The sequence below is a fragment of the Mus pahari genome, chromosome 3, assembly GCF_900095145.1.
Source record: "Mus pahari chromosome 3, PAHARI_EIJ_v1.1, whole genome shotgun sequence".
Lineage (NCBI taxonomy): Eukaryota > Metazoa > Chordata > Mammalia > Rodentia > Muridae > Mus > Mus pahari.
The window spans coordinates 12,129,595-12,139,451 of record NC_034592.1 but is presented as its reverse complement, the minus strand read 5'-3'; the positions used below and the strand labels follow the sequence as shown (position 1 = coordinate 12,139,451).

General features: G+C 49.1%; 3 protein-coding genes across 6 annotated transcripts in view; 1 reads left to right on the top strand and 2 right to left on the bottom strand.

Moving 5' to 3' along the window:
* The window catches only part of Pnpla7 (patatin like phospholipase domain containing 7), an 82,422-nt gene extending 77,087 nt beyond the window's left edge, over positions 1 to 5,335 (bottom strand). Inside the window, exons 1-5 of the mRNA XM_029536705.1 lie at positions 4,978 to 5,335; positions 1,884 to 1,958; positions 1,702 to 1,789; positions 1,206 to 1,285; positions 160 to 251 (exon numbers count right to left, since the gene is read on the bottom strand). Of these exons, the coding sequence (XP_029392565.1) occupies positions 160 to 251; positions 1,206 to 1,285; positions 1,702 to 1,789; positions 1,884 to 1,958; positions 4,978 to 5,007 (365 nt within the window). The 5' untranslated portion in view covers positions 5,008 to 5,335. The remainder of the gene's footprint in view (positions 1 to 159; positions 252 to 1,205; positions 1,286 to 1,701; positions 1,790 to 1,883; positions 1,959 to 4,977) is intronic.
* A 900-nt stretch (positions 5,336 to 6,235) lies between these two features.
* Mrpl41 (mitochondrial ribosomal protein L41) lies at positions 6,236 to 7,175 on the top strand. The gene is made up of 2 exons (XM_021194608.2): positions 6,236 to 6,379; positions 6,610 to 7,175. The coding sequence occupies exon 2, from the start codon at positions 6,633 to 6,635 to the stop codon at positions 7,038 to 7,040; it is 408 nt and encodes a 135-aa protein (XP_021050267.1). The 5' UTR covers positions 6,236 to 6,379; positions 6,610 to 6,632; the 3' UTR covers positions 7,041 to 7,175.
* A 1,801-nt stretch (positions 7,176 to 8,976) lies between these two features.
* Dph7 (diphthamide biosynthesis 7) overlaps positions 8,977 to 9,857 on the bottom strand; it is a 9,898-nt gene continuing 9,017 nt past the window's right edge. For 2 of the 4 annotated variants that reach the window (XM_029537005.1, XM_021193998.2), the window contains exon 9: positions 9,000 to 9,645. In XM_029537005.1, the coding sequence (XP_029392865.1) occupies positions 9,158 to 9,645 (488 nt within the window). In that variant the 3' untranslated portion in view covers positions 9,000 to 9,157. Of the gene's footprint in view, positions 9,646 to 9,857 lie in introns of all 4 variants that reach the window. The other 2 variants (XM_029537006.1, XM_029537003.1) reach the window with 2 other exon arrangements.

Sequence of the window (9,857 nt, the reverse complement as noted above, 5' to 3'; positions counted from 1 at the left end):
GTCCTGACATGAGAGGAGGCATCTGCCTTGGTGCGTCCTGACATGAGAGGAGGCATCTGCCTTGGTGTGTCCTGACATGAGAGGAGCCATCTGCCTTGGTGCGTCCTGACAGGAGAGGAGCCACAGCAGTGGCAAGGATCTGAAGGAAACCCTCAGTACCTCTTGGCCAAAGACAGCACTTTGGTCCTCTTCCTGACTCGCTGCCGGGGTGCAGAGGTATTCCCAACCAAGGTATGGGGGAGTGTGGTCACCTGCAGAACCAAGAGAAAGTCAGGGTGCTGACACTGACTGGCAAGGTCTAAGCCCTCGGCCTCGGAGTCTGTCCCCTGGACCTGGCTATGATTTGCTACCTTCCTGACCTGAGTTACTAGTGTTCCTCTCACCAACCCCCCACTACCCATCAAGGACAAAGGGATACCATTTGGACAAGAGCACACCACACAGTCCCATAACCCCACAGAATAGTCCTACTGCCCTGAAGTTGCCAAGCCTGAGGGGAGGGGGAGGGGGAGGAAGCAGAAGGGACCAGCTACGGCAACTAATCCAAGGTGAACAGGACTCAGACCAGCCTGCTCATCCCTGGCCACCAGGCCCTGACCCTCCGTGCAGGAGGACTACAGAGTTATGATCTAGAACTCCCACAAACATAGAAAAGAAGCCACAGTTTTTTACCTTAGGATAATTGAGGTCACTAGGGACAGCACTGTTCTACTGGCGTTCTCGGGAGGTGCCTCTGACTCACCTTTCCCACCCACCTTGGGGCAAACACGTGCCCTCTGTGCCTGTCCATTCTGTACCCAGGAAGATTTCTGAAAAGCAGTTTCCTATCCTATTTCTTGTTAACACAAACCAGCACCTCAGAAAGCCCAAGTGCCCCTGTCCTCAGCAGTTGCCAAAGCAGTCCACGTGTTTCCAGCCAGGCACAACCCACCAATACCACGCCTCCCTGGCTGCCTTCAGGGCAAGTTAGGTATTTCTAGGTTCTTATGGGGAGGTAGGTAATACTCAGGATGACTTAAACCATCTCCTAAATCCTGTGCCCAGCAGCAGAGCCCTGGGAGCAGAGCGCATGGCAGCATGTATCAGGGCCTGGAGAGATCAGGAGCTTGAGGGCTTGCAAGCAGCAGATCCCCATTCCACAGAGGACTCTTTAGAAGAGATTCTCACCACCATCTTGTGCAACCCAGGGCTTCCATGAAAGTTACCTTCCTCATGATCTTCCGGCCATAAAACATTACTTTGTCTCTCTTCCGGAACCTGTACTGAGGAGTGGGTTCTGCTCGTCCTGTGAGAGGAGAGCATTGTGAAACAGCAGGATCTGGGTGACTAGGCTTGAATGGCTGTAGGCTGAAAATGGCTGCAACTACAATAAACTGCAAACGCAAGACAGGCCCTGAAGGTGAAGTTGTTGATGACAAACCATGCTCTACCCTGTCCTTGGCTATCGCTCTGACAGCTGGGAAAGCATAACCTAGGAGACTCATCTTAGAAGAATCAGGAGTTTCTACTGTTCTCACTGGATCCTAGCTTTGGAGAGAGTAGAAAAGGCTATGGACAGACTGGGAATGTCAACCTGAGCCCCAGTAGGCAAGCACATTGAATAAGCCTTTAACAGAAGCTTCAAGACGCTCTAACCACCTCATAGGACACAAATGCAGCCAAAACCCACAGCTCAGCCAGAGTCCAAACCAAGGTACTCACGTAATCTGCTCACTCTTCTGTACACAAAAAAGAAGGAAATACCAAGGAAGGCCAGGGTAAGGAGGGCGCCAATTCCAATCCCCATCAGCTACACAGGACGGGAGATAACAGGAGGGTCAGCAAGGCCGAACACAGCTGCAGGCCTATCAGGGCCCGTCCCCTGGGCAGCCCATAAGGATTACCATGGTGGACTGGGAATGCTCCTCCATGAAATGCAGCCTCCAGGAGCTCAGGGTGGTACCCAAGCAGTAGCCAGCCTGCGGAGAGAACAGAAGTCAGGCTGGGCAGACAACGGGCCCAATTTCTCAGTCTGAGCTTGATTAGAGAACAAAAGTAAGTCAGGAGCTAGGAAGAAAATCAACAGCCCTGAAGATTTCTGAGAAATGGGGCTTATCAGACAACTCGGCAGACAAGGCACCCACAGCCGAGCCTGAGGACCTGAGTTTAACCTGGAAAGGCCTATGGTCCAAGATAGAACAGACTGCCTCAAATTGTTCTCTGACCTCCACACTATGTAGATGCTATTACATTCACAAAGTTACATACATACACAAAGAAATGTAACTATTTATACTTGTCTTTTTTTTAAACATTTGCTTATTATGGAGAGTTCTGCCTGCATGACCCAAGAGGGCACCAGACTTCATTTTAGATGGTTGTGAGCCACCATGTGGTTGCTGGGAATTAAACTCCAAATCTCTGGAAGAGCAGTCAGTGTTGTTAACCTCTGAGCCATCGCTCCAGCCCAATAACTATATATATTTTAAATTTTTGCTTGCTTAGTTTATTTATTTATTTATTTATTTATTTATTTATTTATTTATTTTAAGTATATGAGTACACTGTTGCTCATACACACAAAAGGGCATCAGATCCCATTACAGATGGTTATAAGCCACCATGTGGTTGCGGAGAATTGAATTCAGTACCTCTGAAAGAGCAGTCAGTGCTTTTAACTGCTGAGCCATCTCTCCAGCCCAAATAACTATATTTTTAATTTTAGAGAAATGATCAATGTTCTTGCAGGGGTGCTGAGACCCTCTGAGTTCAACTGTAAGGACAAAAAAAGCAGCAACCTGTCTCCTTTGGCACTGGGATGGGTAGCACTGTGCTATTAGCAAATAATAAACCTGACTTCTGGCTCTCCAGTCCTCAAGAAGTAAGCCTAGGGCAGGTCAAAGCTATCTCTTGGTCCCTCTGGATGCCAACAGGATGAGGATCACAAACCCCAGGATCCATGAGAGCCAATCAGAATGAATGCTCAGAAACTCCTGAGAGTATGTCAAGAGTTTAACATGTGCATCATGTTAGTCCCAACTACCTGAAAGGATGAGGCGAGAGGATCATATGCATCTAGGAGTTCCAGCCCCGCCTAAGCAACTAGTGAAATACAGTTTTCAAAGCAAAAAAAGGACACTGGACAAAAAAGAAGCCCCAAGGAAAGATCCATCTGGAATTTGAGACATACAGTATCAGTTCACACCCCAAAGAGAATCCTGTCTCTGCCACCTGTGGTCTCCAAGAAGGCATTGACAGGATTTTAGATGTCCAAGACCAGATCCAGGGGAGGGAAGGTGGCAGGGGAGTAAGAACTCAGAATGTAAGGGTGAGGGGTGAACCCCAAGGGAAGCTGTCCCCAAAAGCTAAAGACAAAAAAAAAAAAAAAAAAAAAAAAAAGGCCTGCATCTGTCCCTGAGTCCTCCAATATCTAGCCACCCCTTTCTCCCAAACAGTTAGGAACTGAATAGTGCAGGGGCCCATTTATCCTCCATCCTTTGCGGTTTCCACCTAACTGCTAAGAACCAAAGCCTAGCCTTAAAGACTCAGCATCCCTCCAGAAACCCAAGGAGAGCTGGAGGTCACACAACAAAGAACTCCAAAGGGGCAGGCCTGCATCCTAACAGAGTAAGTGGGTCGCCTAGAAAAGTCATCCTTGTGATCTTAGTTCAGGAGGCAAACACTTGAGTATTGTTTAAGGATGAGGAAGAACATGTTCAATTAAGTATGTTCCAGAGGAGTTGGTGTTTCATGTCTTTAATCCCAGCAATGGGAAGGCAGAGGCATATGGCTGAGTTCAAGGAGAGCCTGGTCTACAAGTGAGTTCCAGGACAGCCAGGGCTACACAGTGAAACCCTGTCTGGGAACATGCCAGTAAGCATGTTCTTTTCTGTTTGCTTGTTTTGGCAGTGCTGGAATTAAAGGCATTGGTCACCACTGCCTGGCCCAGTTTGTTCTTAGGCTACTTCCTCATGGTGTGAATGTCACAAGGTGCGAGTGTCACGAGGTACTATTACCCCACCAACTGATCCAATCTGTGGGATCATAATCGCACGTGGTCTATTGTCAGCCAGAGCCCTGGTGTGCAGTGTCTGGGCAGTGTGTATTTGGTTTCAAAACCGAGGCACCCCTCCTCCACTATCCCAGCCCAGCTCTCAGGACCATATCATCTGGGGTGCACAGAGCACAGCAACCACGCCCTCCATGGTCTTCGGAGTTTACTTTATCTAAGCAAAGGCAGCTACATACAGTCAGCCGCAGTGGACCATCCCAACCCGTTTAGCTTTTTACAGTTATTTTTATGGATTTACTTTTCTTGCTTATAAAAAAAAAAAAAATCCCAGTACTTGGGAGGCAGAGGCAGGCAGATCTCTACAAGTTCAAGGTCATTCTTTTCTAGAGTGAGTTCCACAGATATGTAGAGAGACCCTGTGTCAAAATAATAATAATAATAATATTGGCTTTTGGGATGTGGCTAGTGTTGGACTGAGAAAAAGACTCTCAAATACCAAAGTCCTAAGAGAAAACAGGAAGTAACAACTGTGATCTTAAGAGGGGAGAAGAGGGCTGGTGAGATGGCTCAGTGGGTAAGAGCACCCGACTGCTCTTCTGAAGGTCCGGAGTTCAAATCCCAGCAACCACATAGTGGCTCATAACCATCCGTAACAAGATCTGACACCCTCTTCTGGAGTGTCTGAAGACAGCTACAGTGTACTTACATAATAAATAAATAAATCTAAAAAAGAGGGGAGAAGAAAGCTTCATGATCATGATGATCTAACAGCCAAGTTCCATAGCCCACACTGTGAAGAACCATTGTCTAGCAACAAGTGTCCAAGCTCGGACAGGGAAACAGATTGAGTCACCACTCCCACATTCCCTAGATCTTCAGGAAGCCTCGGTAGACACCTGAGGGAAAGGGTCCTCCGATCTCTGGAAAAGCTCGGTCTCTAAGGGGACTCTAAGGGTTTTGGTCTCGCCCATGTGTGGTCTACCTACCTCAAGGCAGACATCTTCATCTTTCTGCATGCCTGAAAGCAAAGCAGTGTGGAGGGCGAAAAGGAGACCGGCTGAGACAAGCTGCTGTACCAGAACCTTTACAGCAGGACAGCTGTAGTTCCAGTCTTGGCAGCTCCTTTCCACACAAAGGCTCTTATTGGAAGGGACTTCAGAACTCTGTGCTCCAAAACAAGTTGTTTTCCAGAAGCGTCTGCTTTCTCTGGGTGCTTCCGTCTCCTGTAAACAGCACTCACGTGGTCTAAGGGGAACCCACAACTGCAACCAGGAGTTGGCGTGGGGGGTGGGGAGTTGAGCAGCACAGTCAGGGATCAAGCGGCCACGTGGGGACGGCAGACTGGGGTTGGGAGGTGGAGTTAGGGGAGGAGACCAGATGTGTAAAGTGGCTGACAGTTCAGGGAGGTGGGGCAGCTGAGACTGGTGGGACAGCTAAGGAAGTGGTCCAAGAGCGAAGCAGAAAAGGGATGAAGGAGGCAAGCGACAGGGAAATGTGACCAGCTAGAGGATGGGCCTCACCGGGGCGGGGTGATGTAGGCAAGGGGAAAGATAAGGAACGCGGTGTAGAGGTCTCACAGCTCAGGAAAGACCCCAGCCTAGAAGGGGTCTCGATCAAGAGGAGTGAGGGAAGAGGAGATGGTTATAGCCGAGGATTAACACCCCTACCCCCGAGGAGAGCAAGGGACCAGAGGACCGGGTATCTAAGGAGAGAGGTGAAGGGTGAACGACATCACAGGTTCGGTGCGTGTGGTGGGACCAAAGATGATTAACTAGAGGACCACTAGGACCCACGTAGACTTGGCCACGCGCCAGACTGTGGGGTAGACCGCCGGTCACTGGCGGGTCCTCGATAGCGCGACAGTCCGGGAAACCAAGGGTCGAAAGAGGCTCGGGAGGGTCCGCAAGCCCCTACTTCCAGCACCGAGGGCAGCACGGAAGATGCCCGCACCAGTCCCGCGGCCGGACCACGGCGCTACGTTTGTGAGACTTTTGTCGTGGGGCTGACGAGAGCTTAGAGCGACGGCTCCACAGGCTAGAGCCCGACCGCCACCTCCCGCCTCCAGGCGAGAGAGCAGAGCGGCGCGCGCTTGACCCACATCCGGCTCCGCGCGGCTGCGCTGATTGGCCTAGCCCCCTGGGCCGCACCCCCTCGGCTCGGCTGAGGCTGGGCATTGGGCGCCTTGGTGACCAGTCGGCGAGGCTCTTGCTACGGAGTGTCTGGCCCCGCCTACGGTCGGAACCGCTGGGAGGACCTTGCTGTGCCTTGGAAGGAGCGACCGGTCGGGCGGGGTTTTAAACGGCTCAGGCTGGGGAAACCGTGTCTGAGCGGGCTCAGGTCGAAAGGGAGAAGAGGCTTGCGGGCCGAGCTCTAGAGCCGTCAGCCCAGGTCGGTATGAGCGTTTCCAGTTGGCGCCACCTGCACGGGTTTCTTCGGGGTCTGGGATCTTTCCGGGCCAGGGGTAGTCTCCTTTAGGGGGATCTTGGGTCCTCTGCGCCCGTGGCTTCTCGTAGCTTTGGCTCCCACAGGCTCCACAGCCATCTTTGCTCTTAGGCTCTCCGGTTCTGGGTAAGTTCCTCTGGCTCTGATCGACTCCCTCGGCTGCCTTGTTCTTTCAGAGCTGATTTATCCAGCGCCCAGCATGGGTTTCCTGACTGCCGTGACTCAAGGCCTGGTGCGGGGAGCGGACCGGATGAGCAAGTGGACAAGCAAGCGGGGACCACGCACCTTCACCAAGAGTCGGGGTGCCAAGAAAACAGGCATCTACACTTCTGACAGGAAGTTTGTGCAAATAAAAGAAATGGTTCCAGAATTTGTCGTCCCGGACTTGACGGGCTTCAAGCTCAAGCCCTACGTTAATTACCGAGCTCCTGCAGGCATAGACACACCTCTGACCGCCAGAGCGCTCTTCCAGGAAACAGTTGCACCCGCTATCGAAAAAGACTTTAAAGAAGGGACTTTTGATGCCAACAACCTGGAGAAATATGGCTTTGAGCCCACACAGGAAGGCAAGCTGTTCCAATTGTATCCTAAGAATTTCCCACGCTAGAAGACCATGAGAGTGGCCAAAGGTTTGTCTACAAAGTGGAGACAGTACTGACCAAGCCTTGGATTCTGAGTGTCTCAAAGAGTAGGGGCAGCTTCCTAGTGCACTTCTATTAAATGCCTTTAGTGTCTCGTACAATATGTGTTTTGAATCAAGTCATTGAGTAGCCATCCCCAAGGAAAGCCCTAAGATGGAAGTTACAAGAGTAGTTAGTGCCAACTTTGGCTTTCATGACCAGTCTACCTGGCTCGTCATAGCCCCTTAGACATTATTTGTCACATTTAAGACTTAGCTAACCCTTATATTTAACACCTTTTATTTATAATTGGGCCAGCAGTTGAGAAGTGATCCCTTTAATAGTAACCAAAAAATAGCTATTTCATTAGAAAATAACATGACAACTGGGGAGTTGAGCCCATATATTGCTCACCATGTATTCATGAAGTCCCAAGTTAAACCTATGCTTGTAATCTCAGCAATAGGAAGGAGACAGCAGGCTCTCTGGGGCTTCCTGCCCAGCCAGATCTAGACTAGTCATCTAACCTCAGATCCCAGCAAGAGGCCGTGGCTCAAAAGGCAGGCCGTCTTGAATGGCACCCAAGGCTGACCTCTATCTGCCACACTCATGTGTATATACATAGAAGCAAACAAGGTGGTGCTGGACACTTCGGAGACTAAGAAGGCTGACAGGTCAGTCCAGCAGTCAGGCCTGGGCTATGGGGTAAGGTTTTTTGTGTGAGACAAGAGTCTTGATGTCCTAGAACTTACTAGGAAGACCACCAGGCTGCCCTCCGCCTGACAGAGACCTGTCTTCATATGCTTCTTGAGTGCTGGGATTAAAGGGATGCATCACCACAGCCTGTCTTAAAGAGCTGTGAGCTCAGCATTTGGGAAGTTCCAAGCCCAACCAGCTTAGGCTACATAGTAAGCTTATGATCAACCTGAAATATGTGAGCCCAGGGAAGGACAAGATAGCTGGGGATACAGTTCAGTGCTAGAAAACTATAACTTGTCTACCAGGTGTAAGTCCCTGTATGTGATGGAACTTCATTTAAAAAATAACACCGGATGTGGTGGCACATGCCTTTAATCCCAGCACTTGGGAGGCAGAGGCAGGCAGATTTCTGAGTTCAAGGCCAGCCTGGTCTACAAAGTGAGTTCCAGGACAGCCAGGGCTACACAGAGAAACTCTTGTCTCAAAAAACCAAAAAAAAAAAAATTTCTCTTCTGAACACTTGTGTATCATACTGAGGGTTAGACACATTCCAATGCTCTCTTCCCAGATAAGACAATCAAAATGGGAATCTTGATAGTTCCATAGCCTGTGTTCCCACAGAAGCCATCTTTTCTCGGCATAAGAACTGATGAAGTTATTAATGCTATGATTAAGTGATGAGCAACACTGACCATAACAAATAATTCAAGTTTGTGTTCCTAGATAGTGCCACTTCCAGTACCAAAAAAGGCAAAACTTCTGTTTAGGAAATAACTTGTAATTTTAAAAAGAGGGGCTGTGCCGGGTGTGGTGGCATACGCCTTTAATCCCAGCATTCGGGAGGCAGAGGCAGGTGGATTTCTGAGTTCGAGGCTAGCCTGGTCTACAAAGTGAGTTCCAGGACAGCCAGAGCTATACAGAGAAACCCTGTTTCCAAAAAAAAAAAAAAAAAAAAGCAACTGACTGCTCTTCCAGAGGTCCCGAGTTCAATTCCCAGCAGCCACATGGTGACTCACAACCATCTGTAATGGGATCCTATGCCCTCTTCTGGTGTGTCTAAAGACAGCTACAATGTACTCATATAAAAAGTAAATCTTAAAAAAAAAAAAGCCAAAACACTCGTACACATAAGATAATTATGACCCATAAGTGTGGTTCCTAGAACCAATATGGTGGCGTACAACCACCTGTAACCATAGCTCGAAGGGGATTCCAGCAACCACACACAGACAGATGCATACACATAATTACAGATTTTTAAAAATTAAAAAAAATAGAAGTTATTTAATTAATATAAGCAGGGACTTAATACAAATGAAGAGCTGAAAGTCAAAATATACCCAGGACACTTAGTTGTAGAGCTGGAAAATCCCATTCACTGCCAAAACAGCATCAGAGTCCGTTCTCAATGGTCGGCACTCCCCAAATCACATCCAGTGTCACTGCAAAGAGTGCAAGCTTGCTTCGTCTCCCACTTCCAAAGATGGAGAACATGGTCATAAAAGGAGCAGGTGGCCAGGAGGCTATTGTCACAGTTCCGTCCGCTAGAGCAGTGGCTAAGATCATGCGTCTTGACTGAGGATGAGGAGGAGTCTTTGCTGTTTTTCATGTCCTCTGCTAATGGAAGGAGAGAAGCCTTCAATTCAGCTCTGGTGTGAGCTCTAGCGGGGTCTTCCACTTGGTGATCCACGGTTTGCTCCTGAGAATGTATTGGTGGCTCCTTTGTGACCTTTAGGCTAGAGTGGTCTGCTGCTTTGACTCCCATGTCATTCTGATCAAAGGACCAGGTAGGATTGGGCTTCATGGAATAGAAAAGCCAGGACCAGTCAGCCCCATACACTAATGAGTTAGGCATTTTGTGGGATGTTAAAACAGTTATGTCCTGCTTCTCCTCTGCAGTAAGAGACAGAAGAGCAAAAACAGCATTACTCAAAGCTAATCAGCCTCCATTTATAGCTCCCATCAACTTCCACCAATGGCAGCCATTCAGTTAGTACACATTTACTGAGTAGCTAGCTGGCAAATCTGTTAAGAATGAAGATGTGGCCGGGCCTGGTGGCGCAGGCCTTTAATCCCAGCACTCGGGAGGCAGAGGCAGGCAGATT